This window comes from Lissotriton vulgaris, chromosome 9, assembly GCF_964263255.1.
Source record: "Lissotriton vulgaris chromosome 9, aLisVul1.2, whole genome shotgun sequence".
In the NCBI taxonomy this organism is placed as follows: Eukaryota; Metazoa; Chordata; class Amphibia; order Caudata; family Salamandridae; genus Lissotriton; species Lissotriton vulgaris.
The window spans coordinates 929,722,937-929,743,009 of record NC_141697.1 but is presented as its reverse complement, the minus strand read 5'-3'; the positions used below and the strand labels follow the sequence as shown (position 1 = coordinate 929,743,009).

Below are 20,073 nucleotides of genomic sequence, written 5' to 3'. Positions count from 1 at the left end.
AATAACATTCTTGCCGAGTCCCAATATGGGTTCAGACCCGGTAGAGGCACTGTGGACCAGTGTCTCAACCTGTATCTTTTAATCAACAAATATACGGTATCCACCAAGGGCTCTATTTATATGGGATTCATGGACTTGTCCACGGCTTTTGATCTAGTGAATAGATCAAAGCTGTGGACAACTCTATTGGATATGGGGATTGACCCCAGCCTGGTCTTTTTTATGGCGGATCTCCATAGAGATTTACAAGCGACCGTCAGAATGACACAATAAGGCTCCTGCACTAGGCACTTTAGATCTGGGAGAGGGGTGAGGCAAGGGTGCATCTTGGCCCCTTTGCTGTTCACCCTATATGTCAATGCCCTAGACAAATCCCTCGAAACGGCTACCCAGGATGTCCCGCGTATAGGAAGCCGTTCCATTCCTGTGCTCCTATAGGCGGACGATGCTGTTCTTTTAGCACATACCCAGTTAGCCCTACAACGGCTATTGCACCGTTTCGGGGAGTTTATGTCCTCCCTAGACCTAGTGATTAACACCTCCAAGTCTCCTGCCATGGCTGTGGGGCCGGGTAAGAACAGAGCACAGTCCTTTTATTGCAGAGGGGTTGAGGTTCAAGGTGTGAGAGCATTTACATATCTAAGGGTTCTGTTTGACAACGGTTGCTCATGGACGGCCCAGAAGTTGGCAAAAAAGAACGCTTTGGTACGAGCGGGTTCTGCACTATTAAAATTAATAAAGCATTTGGGCGGACGACCTTATGAGGCAATCCTTAAATTATATAAGGCCAAATGTCTTGCCCTAACCCTTTATGGTTCAGCAATTTGGGGGTATACGAACATGATAGAGGTACAAAGGGCTGAAAATAAATTGTTTCGTTCATTTTTAACGGTCCCACAGTCTACCCCAACATTTGCTGTTCACCAAGAGCTAGGCATGGGATTTGTTGGTTATGTTATGTTAAAATCAATTTGTAAAGCGCTCGTACGCCCGTGGGCTTCATGGCGCTATAGGAAGTATGAAGAGTCTGAACAACATAACACTAAGCTGACAGAGGTTAATGGTAGGCTTGAGAGAATAACCAGGTTTAGTCCCTTGCAGAAGGTGAGCAAATCCTTACTCTGCCTAATCGGCAAGGGGATGGAGTTCCAAAATGAAGCTGCTAGATGGCGAAAGCAGCAGCCGCCCTGTCGCTTCCTTTTGAAGCGAGACACCTCCAATAAGGATTTTTGAGCGGAGCGCAGGCTTCTAGTGGGAGTATATTTAGAAACCAGGCTGCAAATAAAGGCAGGGCCTTTATCTTGTGTGGCCTTGAAGGTGATACAGCCAGCTTTAAAGGCAATGCGTTGGGAAATCGGAAGCCAGTGTAGCATTTCTAGTCCTGGTTTGATAGAAGACCATTTTGGCTGTTTTAGGATGAGTCTGGCCGCCTGGTTCTGGACTAGTTGAAGTCTCCTTGATAGGCCCACTGGGAGTCCCAGGTAAACGCTATTGGAATAGTCCAAGCGGGACATAACCAGGGCAATAATGACCTGGATTAAGGCAGACTGGGTAAGTAGGTGAGCCTGATTAGTTTAGCACCCCTCACGTGTTGGCTCAAAACCTGGCTCAATCCTGAGCTAACATTGAACTGTCTAATAATAAGAAATTGTATCGGTTTGGAGAGGGGGATCAAAATCCCATGGTTATCCTACATCAAAGTAACATTTGCTAAATTGGGGCAACCAGAAATTTTTTATCCCCTGGAAGGTATTGTTAAAGGTGATATACTTTGGGTCAAAAGGCACTTCTTGTCCATGAAACTACTGGAAAGAGAGGCCGAGGAACTAGCAAAACCATCTGTGAGAGAGCACTTTTTGCTAGTCACTTCCCCTTTCTTGGAACAGTACCAAAGAGTCGTTTCCAAACCTTTCCATCGTTGGCTCTTAATTAGATTTCGGTTTAACCAGGTAGATCTTTTATTAGGAAACTATCAGACATGGAGCACCCCAGACAAGGCTCCTTTTTGTGACTACGATAACTGTTCAATGCAAAATACCATCCATTTCATGTTCTTTTGTAAGCATTACTCAACATTGAGGAAAAAATTCATCATCCCACTCTTAAGAGGGTTGGGGTTCCATCAGGTTAAACCAGCTCTAATGTATCTTCAACTGTTGAATAATACCTGGACTATATTTAACATTGCAAGTTATCTTGTCGCAGCTGTAAGATCCAAGAAACTTAGAGATCACGATATAAATGGTTTATGAATTTTCTCCCCTTTTGTAAAGTAAATTTAAAAGATTTGAATTCTGTAAATAACTTTTAATTTGTAAAATTGCTGTGCTAAATTTTTTGTATTTTTAATGTTTTTATCATCATGTTTTTAATGTGTACTTTTATGATTTTAATTAATCTAATAAAGTGATTTTGACTTGACCTTTGCCGCCTTTTGAGGTTTTTAATCCCTTTTATGCATTGTACTGTTTCGAGATGTTTTAGTGTGCTCCTCCTTTGTGATGTACTACTATGATTACTCTGATCAACTTTATTTCGGTTAAGTTGAAATCATGCTGTTCACTTTTGAGAGACAATTGTGAGAAAGGTTCCAGGAGACCAAAAAAGAACAATGCTTCTGCTTGAAAGAGTAGAAGGATGGCTGGCTTATTAATTCAAAGAAAATACCCTTAAGGGAGAACTAGGATTACAACACAACTATCTTCATCGTGGGATTGTCCAATATTCTTTAGCACTATAATAGGATCCCACCCTTGGAGGTTAGAGACAGGTAAACAAGTAAGAAAACAACATGTAAACAAGTAGCACAGCCAGGCTTGGCCCTCTAGAGTGACAAGTAGCAAAGCCAGGATTAGCCCACTAGAGTGACAAGTAGCACAGCCAGGTTTGGCCCACTAGAGTGTCTGTTCATGAGTCAGAGTCAATGATGTGTGTGGCTGATGCCCGGATTGACCTCCAGATTGCCTGGTGCAAATTTCAGCAATCAAGACCCTTTTTGCTAACAGCAGCGGCTACCCTTTCTCTTAGGGAATGAATGTTTATACTGAGGTAATATGAATTTTTATGGTCAATTGTGTCCCCTATCGTAGACCCCAACGGCTCCATGTACGTGCTTCAAGTACATGTAAGTTCCCTCCACAACCAGCTATGAAGACGCAAATACATTTGCGTCCAACGTTAACATGTCCTATTTCAGATCCACCATGAATGGATCGAATATTCAGTTCCTAAGTATGCCTTGCCACCGTCTTTACATGGTGTACTTTTCACGTTTTCCTGGCGAGTTAGGCCCTGTTTCCTGCCATTCAAGCCTTTTTCTGCTTTCTGCCTCTGGAAGCTGCAGCTTGGACCTGCATCTGTGTCCATAACCTTTACCTTACTCCCTGCGCGGCTAGCGGTGCCTGGCTCGGACTGCTTGCCTGCCAAGACTGTATTTTGCCTTCATGTTATCTACTCCGCTCCTCGAAAATACATTCCTGTCTAGTAGTTTAGGTAAACATCCTTCCCAGCTGCAGAGCAAAGGGCCCGGCCTTTCTGTCTCCATGCAAGTAATTCATAGCTCCCGTTACCATGGTAGGCCCATGGCCCCCTTGTTTTACACGTAGACACGTAGTCACATATGCACGCACTAGCAGTCAGTATAGAATAGCCTCTGCCCGAGAGACCTTTCCTTCTAGATAATATAGTTCCTCAAACACAAGATATCAGATATGATTTGGGATTAGGTTGTTCTGACACGCCAGACTTCTGTCTCCCTGTATAGCGCAAATGTCAAGTCCCCTTCACCCTCCAGTTACACGTCAATCACACGTCATGCTGCTGCGCGTGCATCTCTGCCACATATTTCTGCTGACACTGCAGGATTCTTCTAAGGATCCGCCCACTTGTGACACCTCTATGTGACGTTTCTAGCACACACCTTCGTGTACGTCCTAGTGCACGCCTTCTGATTACGTATTGTTACACATGTGTGTTCTTATCTCGTTTCTTTCAGCTGTTACGCCTTCTGGACCCATCACCACTGTAATACATTGACTATATATATGATGTACTGTTAATAAAGCATTGTGATTCCCTTCCTGAACCCTCGTGGTGATGGAACATGATACCTGGTTCGAACCAATTCCTTTTTAAGGAATAAAACCCTTATAAACTCAGATGCCACGGACTCTGCCTCTCATTTTTTTGATTGAGTTATTCTTATTGAACTTTACCGCATAAATTAAGTATAGGTAATTTTATTTACCACATAATTGGCGCCCGAACAGGTACCCCTCCCCCACTTTACGCGCCGGCGGTGCGTTTCAGGCCAGGTCCCCTGCCACAGCCGTGACGGACAACGACGCGTACCCGCAGGATTTCCTGTATCTCCCTCAGGCCAACGGAGGTGACTGAGACTGCGATCGACACCCAGACGAGGCGGTAAGGAGTGCGGAGGATCCCGACCAGAGCCCAGCCGAGAGAGCAAGGTCCGAGGTGTTCAGAGGCCCACCAGTTCCGAAGTTCCGAAGTACCTACGTCGCGAGTCGAGTCCAGTCCAGTCCAGTCCGGTCCGGTCCAGTCCAGTGTCGAGTTTCCGAGGCCTTCCGATTCCGTGCTTCCCGGTGAGTACCGTTGCTGGGGACGCATCTAGACGGGTGCATTAATTTGTGTCCGGTCAAGACGGGTTTGGGTACGCAGACCCGGTCTGCACTGTTTTAGCAGTGTATCTGTACTGTTTAGCAGTACATCCAGTATTAAGTTATCTAGTTAATGTTCACTTCGAAATGTTTTAAATGTGTTTCTATGTCGTGGTATGAGTGATTGTCTGGTCTTCATTACTGTGTTTATTGTATTGCGTGTGTTCAAGTTCGAGTAAGTATCGAGTTATCAAGCACTGAGTTTCGAAAATGCCGCTGTTCTCCAAGCTACGACAGATAGGAACTAGAAAAGGGATTCTAGAAGAGGCAGTGCCTGTTCCACCTAGGGACACTCCAGGGCACTTTATGTACCACAAGCATGGCTTGGATGCCGTATTATATCTCGACTTGTGGGTGGACTACACCAAAGATTTGGCAGAGAATCAAAGATGGCCCGTTAGAGGGACATGGGATGCCGAGTGCATCATGAGAGTAGAAGAAGCGTTATGGAAAAAGAAAGCCTGACAGTCACAGAAAGATGCCATTGAACTATGGCGTAAAGAATCGCACAGACGCACAGAGAAAGCACTCAGAGAAGCAGAGAAGAGTAGAGAGCATTCCGAAAGAGCTAGAGAAAATGAACTACTAGAGGAAGGAGAACGAGTCAAAATAGAACAACACGACAGACAAAGAAGTGCACTTATGACAGGATTGTATCCAGTCCTGGCCGAGGGCCTGCCCAAGGCGACCCCAGAAGCACCGAAAGATCTGCCCCCTCCATTGGTTCCGACTAAATTACGTCACAAGACCGCAGCAGAGATTTTCCTTTCTTCGTATTTAGACGATGTAGCACCCGCATACACCAATGTTCCAGCTGCACCTATACTTCCCCAACGACAGGCCACTCCTCCACCACTTCCTGCACCCCCCATTAACCCTATCAATCCTCTTAACACTTTTGGGCCTGATACGGCCCTACCGACAGATCATGTTCAAGCCTCCGCTTCAGGAGGTGCATCAGGAGGTTTCCAGACCCCGCCACCAGTACATCGATTAAATACTAAAGAACTAGCAATGCAACGTACTCCCAAACCGATTACCAATGAAAAAGCGAAAGAACTTATCACATACTGTAGATATGACCCCATACCAGGCAAAGATGGTTGCATGTTATTAGCCTCAATACGTATAAGACGTGCTGCAGACTTTTTAGTCCTGTTTCCAGGAATAAAAGCTAATCTAGACAGGATATATCATTTTGTTCAGACGGGGGAGGGTCCGGAATGTGTTGACGAGGCCATGGCGCATCAGAAAGTAGACATTCTGAGCCTACTATTGAGATTCCTCATAAACTGTTTCATAGGAGAACGAGACCGGCCTGGTGTAAATGAAGAAGAGATGAAGGTATTAACTGCATGGAGTCAGAATATTTCAGACGGAAAACATGATAAACAAAATTGTATAGAGAGCATGTACAGAAAGATTCGTAAAGAAGTAGTAGTATTCCATGCAAAAGAGAAAGCTGAAAGGGAAGCAAAATCAGACGAGAATAAATCCTCAGAGGATGAGCCAGAGACAGAAGATAGAGGAACGATAGCATATGTGGGAAGGGGTAGATCCTTTAATAAACCGATACGTCCAGAAAGCAAGAGACTTTTTCACTCTGCTATGTCAAATCCAAAGACCCCTGAACATCTATTTCAGGCTACCGATAAAATACTTCAAGAACAAATGGGGTACCATGTACTCGATTCCATGGACGAACAAGAATTAGCCAGGTCAGCAGTACAATGGGCTGACAATTCTGATAAATATAGTGATGATGCATTAGCGCAGACCTTTTTGAATCTTTCACCAGACGAACAGCGACTAGCTAGTATGTATATGATACAGCACCTCCTTATATTATATAAGAGCCAACATTCTGATCCAGGTCCCTTACCTGATGTATTAATAGAATTACTCATGAATAAATGGAGGGGCCTGGGTACCGATTTAATTAAGCTTATTCTAGAACATAGACACAGATATAGTGCTTTCCTGAATCCACAGTTTGTTCCAGCTCCACTCCCAGAAAGAAAAATGTTTTACATAGACAGACAAAATCCCTTGCGAGAAGTGCATCCAGTCAGGAATGATGATAATACCTTTAGACGCGTGTTTGTGTACACGCCCATAACAAAAATGGAATTATTAGAAATGAAGAAATTAGTGCCTAGCCACGATAAGGACCCTGCAGGTTTCCACCGTGAAATCAAAGACATGTTACTCATGGGTGATTATACCTATCCCGACATCATGAAAATATTGAAAGTATTATTGCCTGCCGGTGTTTACGAGAAACTCAAAGAAAAAGAATGGGAGGTGGGAGAGCAAAAGATTGATTGGGCTGCATTAGAGAACGAAGAAAATACTCGAACCCCAGGCCTAGGGCTTGGGGACAAAACCAAAGCATTACCAGGATTGTTAGTACAAGTTTTGCCACGTTTATTAGCAACGAAAAAGGAGGACTGGGATGCAATCTCAGCCTGTAAACAGAAACCCGATGAAGACACTAGTGATTTTTATTCCCGATTTGAGAAATGTTTTATTATTAATAGTGGTCTGAAAGCAAGTAGCGAGTCATATCCACATCTTTTTGTATCTAAGTTAGTCGAGAATTCCCTGCCCCAAGTTAAGAATCGTGTACTGAAAGTCGAGAGCACATGGCAAGCAAACACGCCTTCCCAAATGTTACAAATGTTACAGTACCACCAGAACAGAATTAGGGAAGAACATGATCACGAACAAAGACGTATGAAAGACACGAAAATGAAAATGCTAGTTGCTCAGTCAGTCCCAGCTGACGGTCAGAAAAAGGGCATGACACAGTCCAATAATTCAGCAGCTCCTGTTAAAGGGACATGCAACTATTGTAAACAACCAGGTCACTATATAAACGATTGTGCAGTTTTGAAACACAATATAGCTACAGGTAAAACTAAAGAGAGACCGCGCCAACCTAGACCAGATCAGGTCCAACAACAAGTACCGCAGAATGCACAGCCTATGCAGGCTTCACAACAGACAGTACAGACCGTAGCGGTACCACAGTCACAACCGATTGCCGCAACACAACATACAACTCAGCAGATGTACCAGTATGCCCAAACTGATTATCCCGATTATCAGCGATACACATGAAACAGCCTAGAGAGGGAAGTTGGCTTGCCTCTTATTGAGGTTCCTGTAGATCAAGAGGGTCCTTACGTTCATAGTCAAGTATTAGGTAAAGATAGAAAGTTTTTGATTGACACAGGGGCAAGCAGAACAACGATAAGTCACGACGAGGTTCCAGGGGCACCCCTCTCAGGCTCCCAGAATGTTTCCCTTGGATTTTCAGGCAAACCTATTGTAAATGAAGTATCGAAACCAGTACCTCTTTTAGTTGGTCCGTTATCTCGCACTACAGATTTGTTATTAACGAAATCATGTCCAGAAAACTTGTTAGGTATCAAGACATTGAAAGCTCTAGGAGCTGTCATTTGCTGTTCTCCGGAAGGAGTAAGACTGTTTTTACGTGACTTTAAGGGTCATTATGTGTTGAGAGATATTGATCCCAGATTACAGAATGTACCTGCACATTTATGGGCGCAAGGCCCCACTGATGTAGGTTGTATGCACATTACTCCATATCGTGTCACACTTAAACCAGGAGTTGTTTTACCACGAATCCGACAATACAAGTTACCCCCAGATGCTGTAGTGGCTTTACTGAAAATCATTGACGAGCTCATTGCACAAGGAGTGGTTGTAGAAACCGACTCGAATTTATGTAATTCTCCTATCATTCCAATTCTTAAACGCACTGATCCAAATGCACCCCCAGTTTATCGATTAGTTATCGATTTGCGCGAATTGAATAAATGCATTGTACCGCAGTACCCTGTGGTCCCAGACATCTCCTCTCTATTGACAGCTATTGATTCTGAGGCAACATTCTTTACTGTAATTGATCTGAAGAACGCCTTCTTTAGTGTCCCAATTGATCCGGAAAGCCAATATCTCTTCGGATTCTGTTTAAATGGTCGAAGCTTCAAATTTGCACGCGCACCTCAAGGATTCACAGAAAGCCCCAGCATCTATAGCCAAGCACTGAAAAGACAACTCGACAGTATTCACATGCCTGACAACACTGCCCTACTTCAGTATGTCGATGATCTATTGATCACCGCTCGAAGTGAATATGAATGTGAACAAGCATCACTGACGGTTTTGCATTTCCTGGCTGACAAGGGGCACAAGGTGTCCCCTTCGAAGCTGCAATTCTGTGTTCAGCAAGTGGTTTACCTTGGGCACTTGCTGTCCAAAGAGGTGAGACAGCTAACACCTGACCGCATCCAGTTAATTGTAAACATGTCACCACCCAAGACACAAAAGGAGGTACGGGCTTTTATAGGCCTCACTTCTTACTGTAGACAATGGATCCCTCAGTATGCATTTCTAGCCAAGCCACTCATACAGTTGACAACACAGGAGGCAGCGTCTTCGACTGCCCTCCCATGGACTCAGGAACATACACAAGCTTTTGACGACTTAAAGAAAGCCTTATGTCAAGCACCAGTTTTAGCGACACCATGTTACAGCAAGCCTTTTACACTTTTTGTCACAGAACGTGAAGGTACTGCATTGTCAGTACTCACTCAGGATCAAGCAGGTTCACACAAACCGTGTGCTTACTTTTCTAGTACATTGGATCCAGTAGCCCAGGCCTTGCCTGCGTGCTTGAAATCTGTAGCAGCAACAGCCCTAGCAATCAGACAAAGTGATTCCATAGTGTTAGGACATCAATTGACAGTACAAGTTCCACACTCCGTGGAAGTTCTTTTAAACCGAACACAGACTCAACACTTGACTATAGCACGACTGACAGGGTATGAATTGACATTGTTTCAGCCACACATAGAAATTAGACGTTGTAATACATTGAACCCTGCTACACTTCTGCCATTAACTGAAACAGACCCATTGGCACATGATTGCATTGAAGTCATTACCATCACAACGAAACCCAGACAAGACTTGACAGACACCGGATTACCAGATCCAGACCTGACACTTTATGTGGATGGTTCATGCATGAGAACAAGTACAGGAGAGTTAGTGGCCGCATATGCAGTCACAACAGAAACTGAAGTCATAGAAACGAATTGTATTGACACAATGTCGGCTCAAGCAGCAGAGCTCATCGCTCTGACACAAGCCTGTATTCAAGCCAAGAACAAGAGAGTTAACATATACACAGATTCGCGTTATGCATTCGGAGTCGTACACGACTTCGGAGTACTCTGGCGAGAGAGAGGTTTTTTGACTTCTCACGGTGCCAAGATCCAACACGGACCCCTCATTCAAGCTCTGTTAGAAGCAATACATTTGCCTACAGCCATATCCATCATGAAGTGCAAGGCACATACGAAAGTCACAGATACCATTTCCCAGGGTAATGACCTGGCAGACCGAACAGTCAAGCATACAGCTCAGAATCAGACTCACACAACTGACCTGACAAAGACAATAGTCGCGATACCGACACATTGCATGACAGTTAAGGATCCCGCCCTAGATGTAATTGACATACAGACACATGCTACACCAGACGAAATAAAGAAATGGACCGAACTAGGAGGGATCCAGACAGAACAGGGATGGATGACGAAGGGAAAATCTACATGGTTTCTCCCCGACTCTATGGTTCAAGTTATCATTAACACAGTACACAGTCCAGCACATTTAGGAGAAAAAGCCATGTTAGACAGTATTCAAAATCTTTGGTTCAATAAACATTTACGAGCAGCAGCCAAACAGAAAGTGCGTACTTGCATGATCTGTTGCCAGTTCAATCCAGGTAAAAGCATTCCTGTAGAGCAAGGTGGATTTCATCCTCCCGATCACCCTTTTGAAGTCCTCCAGATGGATTATATCCAGATGGAACGCTGTCGAGGATTCAAATATGTCCTCGTAGTTGTATGTGCACTCTCCCGTTGGACAGAAGCATATCCAGTCCCAGATTACACTGCTCCGACCACTGCCAAGCAGCTGGTTCGTGAATTCTTCCCCAGGTATGGTTGCCCCATATCGTATACTCAGATAACGGTCAGCCATTCTCGTCCGAGCTTATGAAGCAGGTATCACTCCTGCTAGGCTATCAGTGGAAGTTCCACTGTGTCCGACATCCCGAGGCAGCAGGTCTCGTGGAGCGCCATAATCAGACTCTGAAAATTCGTCTTGCCAAGATCTGTAGAGAGAAAGGTGTCGACTGGATAGTAGCTTTGCCAGTTGCACTCTTTTATATGAGAATGGTAGCTCACTCCAGAACAGGGCTATCCCCGTACGAGGTGGTCTTTGGTAGGCCACCGAATAAGTGGGGGACGCCTCTGCCGAGAAAAATTACCGATGTTGATTGTAATATGCTGATAGATTACCTTGCCTCCTTGATGTCTGCACTACAATCATGTCGTTCACAGGTTGCTGCAGCCTTTCCCGACAACACCGAGGTGAAGCCACATGAGATCGTTCCAGGGGACCTTGTATTCGTGAGGAACTTTGACAGAAGAAGTCCGCTGGAGCCCCGTTGGCAGGCGCCGAAGCTAGTACTATTGATGACAAGGACTGCAAACAAAGTGGAGGGCCGCAAGGGCTGGCTTCACTCGAGTCATGTCAAAAAATACCATGGACTGCCGCCAGATCTAGACTCCCAGCCCGGCCCTCCTCCACAGACTGACTCAAAACTCCCCCTGGTGGAGAAAACTTCTTCTCAGGAGTATAAATCCAAGTTGAGGTCTAGCAATTCAGACAGTTTAATTGTTTAAGTCCTCCCCTAGGTGAATCGGTTAGATAAGTTTCTGACATGTATTCCCTAGACCCCAATAGAGAGAGAGATAGACAGAAACAGCTCAAGAAACGTGAATATTGTAAATCCCTGCGTAGTCACTGTATTGTGACTTTACTGATTATGTTTTTTCTGAGTCTTTTGATTATTGCTGCAAGTATACTGTTACACTTATATTATCCTATTTTCAAACGTGCATATGCTTCTTCAAATGACACGGTCGAACACACTTTTAGTGAACTGCGCCCGCATGAGTTGTCTTACCGACTTGCGCTGCGCAACAATACATTCATTAGTATGTTACACCATTCCCATCAGACCAGCAATGCTACCAATTGTTGGATATGTGGCCGACTCCCTCCCTATCAGAAATACAAGGGAGTTCTGCCCCTCTTTCCGTACCCGTTCACACACAATGGTTCCTGTGGTGCATGGTTTAGTTTGATTAATTCCTTAAATTCTGATTCCGTAGTTTACCAGGGCAACTGGGTATGGGGAAACCTGAACACTGTTTTGCATAAAGTATGTTTCCCTGACAAGGAGGGTCTTCCCCAAAGGACAGGGACCGATCTAGAAAATGAAGTATATGGATTAGGTAACTTTACACTTAACCTCATGATTCTGAATGTCCAGTCCGAAGTCGACTCAGTCCTACCTGCTATGTCCGTATTACCAGTTAAAGGTGAATTATGTGTCAGAAAGAATGGTTCAGTACACCTAGGTCATAGTACATGTACTACTGTGATCGAATTCAGTGATAAAGGCAAGTCTACATTCAAGGCTTCCAGACATTCCTATTTCATTTGTGGTCATACCGCATATTTACGTTTACCTCTAGACTGGGATGGTACCTGTTACATTGCATTCCTTCTGCCACCTGTTTTTCTAGCCCCTCCTGATTATCATAGGGATTCCCATCTAGTACACAATAGATCCAAGAGAGATCTCCCGATTGTCGACTACACTGAAACGGCATGGGAGCAATACACAGACTTCAATAAAGGTTTCTTTCCATACTTAGGTGCTGTCTTTAATAGTAAGTTGATACGTAAATTAACCAGAACCCTTGAAGCTGTAGTGAATGAAACTACTTCCGCCCTAGGCAACTTAACAGAGGAACAGTCTGCTATGAGACTTGTCGTTCTTCAAAATCGTCTTGTCCTTGACGTCATCCTGGCCGATAGGGGCGGAGCTTGTAGAGTCATCGGATCGAGCTGCTGTGTTTTCATTCCAGAAAACGCGCCATCAGTATATAGAGCCATAACCCGTCTTCACAAAATTGCAAGTCAGATACACCAGAATCCAGGCACCTGGACTTGGTCCAGTTGGTTCTGGAGCGTGTTATCAGCCTGGGGATGGAAAGTCCTATCCTTCCTGGGAATAGCCCTTCTTATAGTATTCAGTTGTTGCCTATGTCTGCAACGTGGGCCAGCGATTTGCGGCTTGTGCGCCACATCATGTATTCCTCATTCAAGTCCACATTCAAAATCACGTCGGAAGAAAGAAGAGCAAATGATGTTACATGAACAAATTGATAGATTAATGAGGATTGATATATCATGAAGGGTCCGTAGGGGACAAGGAGGGAATGAGGTAATATGAATTTTTATGGTCAATTGTGTCCCCTATCGTAGACCCCAACGGCTCCATGTACGTGCTTCAAGTACATGTAAGTTCCCTCCACAACCAGCTATGAAGACGCAAATACATTTGCGTCCAACGTTAACATGTCCTCTTTCAGATCCACCATGAATGGATCGAATATTCAGTTCCTAAGTATGCCTTGCCACCGTCTTTACATGGTGTACTTTTCACGTTTTCCTGGCTCTGGCGAGTTAGGCCCTGTTTCCTGCCATTCAAGCCTTTTTCTGCTTTCTGCCTCTGGAAGCTGCAGCTTGGACCTGCATCTGTGTCCATAACCTTTACCTTACTCCCTGCGCGGCTAGTGGTGCCTGGTTCGGACTGCTTGCCTGCCAAGACTGTATTTTGCCTTCAAGTTATCTACTCTGCTCCTCGAAAATACATTCCTGTCTAGTAGTTTAGGTAAACATTGTGGATGTGATGCAATGTCTTGTATATAGGGTTTGTTCCCTTTCAACTGGTGCTGATTTCATAACTACTGGCTTGTGTCTCGAACTGCTAACTTTGGGATCGAACGGAGGTGATTATTAGGGATCGGCGGGAATATGTGCAGGCAGAGGTCTTCTGTGTAACTACTCGTGTTAGGTCGACGGACTGTGGCTGCGTACGTGGAGGAGAGGGAACCATAACAGCTATTCCTGAGCTATGGTGTGATTCTAGTGGTTGGGTCGACAGTAGCAGGACCTTCCTGGTGTATGTGATTTGATTCCCTGTGTTCATCTATCGGCCTGATCGGGGACATGTGTGTCGTCTGTCACTCGGATGCAGTGGGTGGTTATTCTAGTGTGGTCTGCTGTTTGAATTGATGTAATAGTTGTGCCCATTCAAAGGATATAGGGTGTTTGCATGTTTCTCTCACTTCTTCATCTCTTATCACTTCCTCCTCCGCTGCACCCCATTTCTTCACTGCTCCCACACAGGCCTCCACTGGGGGTCCTCAAGTACATAGCTATTCCTCTCTTAGCCAGTACGATAGCAAGGGACATTAAGCGAATCTGCACCTGGTCAGTCTTTCGCCTCCTGAACACCCCCAGGGCGCATGCTTCCCTCGTGCATATATCTATAAGGTTCGTCATGGCTCGGACTGTCTCATGTATGTTATCCCCGGACTGTTGTATTGTGGGGCAAGAACATATGCTTAAAGCTAGCCTTCGGGGCCTGGCACCGGAGTAATTTGAACTGAGTCTCTGGGTAAAAACGTTGATGGCGTTTTGGTGTTTGATATGCCCCAAGCAGAATATTGAATTGTACGTTTTTAAATTGCATGTTGCTGGACACTTTTGTGGGTATTCCAGGGCTTGCTCCCACTCCTTGTCATTTAATGACTGACCTACTTCGCCCTCCCATGTCTGAGTGAGTTTAGGGACTTGAGAATCAGTTCCTGGAGGGGTTTGGATAGCCATGTAATTTGATGTCCGCCCGCTCCCATATGTAGTATTGTGTGTATTACCGGGTGCGTCGGTGGTTCCCCCCTCAGTCAAGTCCCAGAATGGACGACTACTGGGTAACATTTGAATAGTTCTCATCCTTGTCATCTATGGACTTTAATTCAAGAAACCAGCTTCACTCAATACTTTTTCTCTACCTCAAAAATGTTAATGCATCAATACTCAATTCTATCATTGTTTCTTGTCGAAATATACAGGTCTCCACTGGGACTAATGCTATTAAAAAAGGATGCAATCATTTATCAGTATGCTAGGACACTGACTTAGAGAGTTTCAAACCAACAGATATTGCAATTGTAAGCTGCCTCGGGCCTATGCTCTAGCCATGCAGCATCGGATCTATGATGTGGGTGATAAAGCACTGAAACTACTGGCATGGCTAGAGTGCCAGGACAGGAAACGCTTATGGTGTCCAAGGTTAGAAATGAATCTGGTTCCATCTGCTCGACCAGCACGGACATAGCAGAGGCCTTTGCGGCTCGTTTCGAGCGAGTTTACTCCCCAGCCTGCACGAGATCAGAGAAGGACTGTGTGGAATTTCTGTGTGACATTGCCCTCCCCACGTTGACCGCAGAGATAAGTTACCGGCTTGAGGGGGATTTTACAGTAGAAGAGTTTAGTAATGCCCTGAACTCCCTGCAGTATGGGAAAGCCTTCCGGTCAAATGGTCTTCCAATTGAGATCTACAAAAGACAAGCTACAAATCTAACAATCTCAAGATGTTCAACGAAGTGCGCAAGCTCGGGGAGCTCCCTCCTGATCAAAGGGAGGCTATGTTTGTAGTGATTCATAAGGCAGGGAAACCTGCAGACCAGTGTTCTTCATACCGTCCTATATCCATGATCAATGTGGAAGCCAAGGCCCTGGCGGATAGGTTAATTTCTGTCATCACGGACTTAGTGCACATCGACCAATCCGGGTTTATGCCCCATAGAAGCACCCGCCATAATTTGCAATGCCTGTACATGATCAAGGATGTGGTGGATACTCAGACGGCATTGATGGCGCTGGACGGCTAAATGACCTTTGATAGTATAGAATGGCCCTATCTGTTCATGATGCTCCAGAGGCTGGGCTTAGGAACGGTCTTCTGCAGTTGGGTATGTCTCCTACATGAAAAACCAACGGCCCGAGTGAGAGTTAATGGGGCAGTATCGAGGGCCTTCGCCCTGCGGAGAGGCACCAGGCAGTGTTGCCCTCTGTCTCCTCTCCTCTTCACTCTAGCTCTGGAACCACTGGGTCAGGAGGGATACCACGATCTGGGGACTGGCAGCAGTGGAAGGGTGGGAAGAGTATCTCCCGTTACGCTGATATCATCAATCTTTACCTGGCGCAGCCATATCACTCGATAGCCCAGATGCTCCACATTTTTTAGCTGTCTGGCAGCTACTCTGGCTATACCATTGGCTGTAGACAGGAGGGCTCTTTATTTCATATCTTATGCGAGTGGAGATCATCCCCTATTGGACAAGGGTCACATATCATGACCAGGGTGGTGGGAGGGACAGTGCAGATGGAGCCAAAGTGGCTATTAATGGAACTCTGGCTGGTCAAAGCAGCGGGGTGGCAAAACTGAATATTGCTAGAGGGTGGGGGGGGGGGGGGGGAGGGGGGGGAGACGTACAGTCAGCCCTGCGATGGGAAGACTGGCAGCGTGACCTTGACTGGTGCCAAAGGGCAGAGAAAACAATATATAAAAATAGGGGTGTACTAAAAAGTGGAAAAAAGTGTGGACACCCTGGCGCAGGTACAGAGAAACTGGTGCAATCATGGAAGGATAGGAAGGTTGGGATTGGCTTATCATCCTTGTTGTTCCCTACTGATAACAGCGATGTCAATGACCAATAGAGGACAATGTTTATACATATCTCAGCACTAAAGAAAAGGCAACTTTCTAACTCCTCCCACTCCGAAATCTAAGAATGCTTTCTACAGACTTCATGAAAATGACCAAGCATTGGTGCTCTCACATCTAGAATGTAACACTACTGTAGATCGCTTACCAAATCTAATTTAGCTCCAATCTCTTACTCAAAGAAGCATAGAAATTTGATATTTTAATCATTTTACGATCCTAACTAGGACTACCTGTTAAAGCCAGAATGAACTTAAAAATGAATGAATCACAGCTTTGTACATGATGCATGCACCTCTGAAGTCACATCAGTCTACCTGATACATGAAGGGAAACTTCACACTACAGGACAATTAAAAGACCCCAGTATCAAGTACTGCAATTACTTCAAAATACCATATACTAACAAAACAAAATGTTTTGAATTACATCTTGACTTGCCCAAGACAAAAAATCGCCTCCTACCTAATAACTGATGCAGACTGGTTATCTTTTCGAAGGCCCTGGAAACTTCGATCTTCTTGCACTACCTACATGAATAGTGCGTCCGCTCCCCTTCCATTCCATTCCATCTCTACATCCATTATTAAATATATTACACTTGGTATTATTATCTACTACATGGGAAGGGCTGTGGTGCCAAAGGCAGTCCAAATATTGCTAATTTAAAATAGGAAAATCGAATAAATGTCATGTTTGAGTGGTCATTGAGAAATACTTTAAGTTCTGAACAGCAAAACACAATACACAAGAAACATCTGTAATGTATTCAAGAAGTACGTTTCTTACGAAGACATGAGGTGACTGCAACATGTAGAAGGTATCGCTAGTCGTGGTGCAAAGACAAGGCTCCCATGGCAACATTTAAAGAGCATTTCCCCCACCCCCCCCAACACCTCCCCATTTGCAACACTGTATTCATTCAGCAGCATTAGCTGAATCACAATGCAACAAAAAGCTTGGAAAAAACGTGAAGCTTAAAATACCAAAGCCGCACGTTTTCTTAAAAGCTGAAAACAGCTATTCGAACACATATATCTGAACTGTGAAATGCGGCCTCTGTGGAAGAATAGGCCATACAGAATGACAGTCAGCACTGCAAAAACAATATTCCCTAACCTTTAGCGTCTACCACAAAGGGACAGAACGTGTTTTACACATTGAACGCGTTTCCTCCATGGAATGTGCTGTAACTGTACAGAACTTGTGCTATTTTGAGCGGCATAAGTCTTTCTTTCTCCTGTTTTAGCATGTGCAATTTGTGAAACAATACAAACAAAACATACAAAGATCAAAAAATGTCATAAAATGTATGAATACCAAATATATCAGTGAAGCAATCTCTCATGGACTAAACAGCAATCCTTCAAAACAGAATATACATTTATTACAAACGTAAAAAAAATATCATGATGAATAAAAATAATAAATACTCACTTTTCGTACAATGGGCTGCTGGCCCTCCAAACAGCCATACCAATTTACTAAATTCTCCCAGGCTTCCGTAGGAACCAACATATAATCCAGTTCATCAATGAGATGTTCCTTTAAGATTTGGCTTTCCGGATCTGAAATTGTAGGACAACTTTATGAGCCGACAATAGAATTCATGAGCTGTCTGTTGAAGTCTGTAAAGTATACATGAAGCTTGCATGTTTCCTAGACCACGGAGGTCCAACCATAACATTCAAAACTTAAAATATACATATTCTTTATCTCCAAGTAGCCCTAGAGCTTCTGATGGGTGATCTGATCATACAATCATCTGCAATTTTATAACTGTTGATAATAAAACAATATAAGCTGTCACAGAATTATCAATTATATTGTTGATTCTTCAATTACAGCAAAATCATTTCCTGGAAGAATTAAAACTTTAAATAGATTCTCTTGTAGAGGTCTGTTGCCCAACAGGTTAGGTGGCAATTGGATGGGGTCTCTGCCCGCAGTGACAGTAGCACAAAATAAACTGTAATGAAGGCTTTGGTTACATCACAACAACAGTGGAGTTAAATAAAAGCATTTCCATATAAGCCATATATGGGATTTACATACCTCCCTCTTCATGAGCAAGTGAGAGTTAGGTGTTCAATACCACTGCAGGCAGGGCAGTATGATCATCCCGACAAATGAGTTCTTAAATGAAGCGAATTTCCAGTTGCCATGCTTTATGTACATATGTCTCCTAATAGCCCATCTCCTGCATTGAACACATTCTTTGAGTACTATCACTTTCAAGGAAGGCATTCTTGTTCCACCACCCATTAAAGAAAGAGTTTTAGCCTTAGAGCCCAGGCCACTTACTTCTCCCCAGGTTTCACCCGTTGCCTCCTTCATGAGTTCATGTTGTTTCAGTCTGGCAAGAACTATAACTAATCCTGCCCTTACGCATTATACTGAATGCTCATTCTGTCTTGTAGACCATGATCCACCAGGAATCCCAAGGCTACAGTGCTTAAGAACCACAACAAACGACAACTATTAGAGCAAGTTAATGCTTGCACTGACATTCACAAGTAAACACGGCCGTCGCCTCTAGGTCACTTGGAGCACATCACGCCCATCCCCGGTCAGGAATTTGAAAACGAGATGCTTACCTGTAACTATGGTTCTCCAGTATTAGTATCTTTCATAGATTCAAAAGCTTGAAACATCCCAGTCGTCGTAGTGGGAGTCCCACGGAATCCTTTTAAAAGCAGTAGATATTATCATAGGCTATAATAATGCAAAGAACCGTCACTGCAATAGCCTACCTACTTTCTTTTGTAAAACAGAACCAAACGTAAGTAATAGCCAATCAGGTAACAGCACCCTGTAGAACACTCCCAAGAGAATCTAACGTCCTCAGATTTTCAAGCACAAGTGTGAAACTCTATCTTGAGGAAATAAGGAAAGCCTCTCAGGGGAGGAGGGTGGGTTGCATGTGAATCTACAAAAGATAACTAAACTGGACTGTAGTTACAGTTAAGTAACTCATTTTCTTCTCCAGTATTGGATCTTTCTTAGATTCACATGCTCTTGAATCAGAGTAGTTAGCAGTTGCATAGAAACAAGCAATATATATACCCGTAGAGGATGGGGGTAACACAAAACACACACACAAAAACACACACACACACACGCACACACACAAAAATACAAACACACACAAAATATACAGTGACCTAGCCCTGGACAACACATCCCTACATTTCTGGAGAATGTCTAAATCTTTGAATTCATGTGCCACGCATGCAACTGAAAATAAGCTGCATGCGGGTGCAGGATGTGTCATTTGCTCAAGGTCAGTAGAGTTATTACTGTAAGGCGAAATGGCTTGGACGAGTAGCTCTGTGAACGAATGCTGCCGGAGCCAACGTGGAGCAATGAGGATCAGCGGGCACGGTTCCCTTTTCATCTTCATTAGGACTCTGGAGATAAGAGGGCATGGGGGATAAGCGTAAGCAAAGATTCCTGACTATCTCATCAAAAGCGTATTCCCCATGACCCCCTCGGAGGTTCCCTGCTGGTGAAGAACCAGCATCTTTGGTTCTCTTGAGATGCAAAGAGGTCTAAGTTAGGTGGTCCCCATTTCTGGAAGATGGAATCGAGAATTAACTGATCGCATTCCCACTCGTTTGTCCTGTTCTGCTCAAGGTGTCG

The 20,073-nt window shown here is 44.3% G+C and overlaps 1 protein-coding gene across 1 annotated transcript in view; it reads right to left on the bottom strand.

The window, feature by feature from the left end:
• Positions 1–20,073, bottom strand: part of USP4 (ubiquitin specific peptidase 4) — an 824,148-nt gene that overhangs the window by 699,975 nt on the left and 104,100 nt on the right. Inside the window, exon 3 of the mRNA XM_086938769.1 lies at positions 17,869–17,999. Coding sequence (XP_086794895.1) covers positions 17,869–17,999 — 131 coding nt within the window. The remainder of the gene's footprint in view (positions 1–17,868; positions 18,000–20,073) is intronic.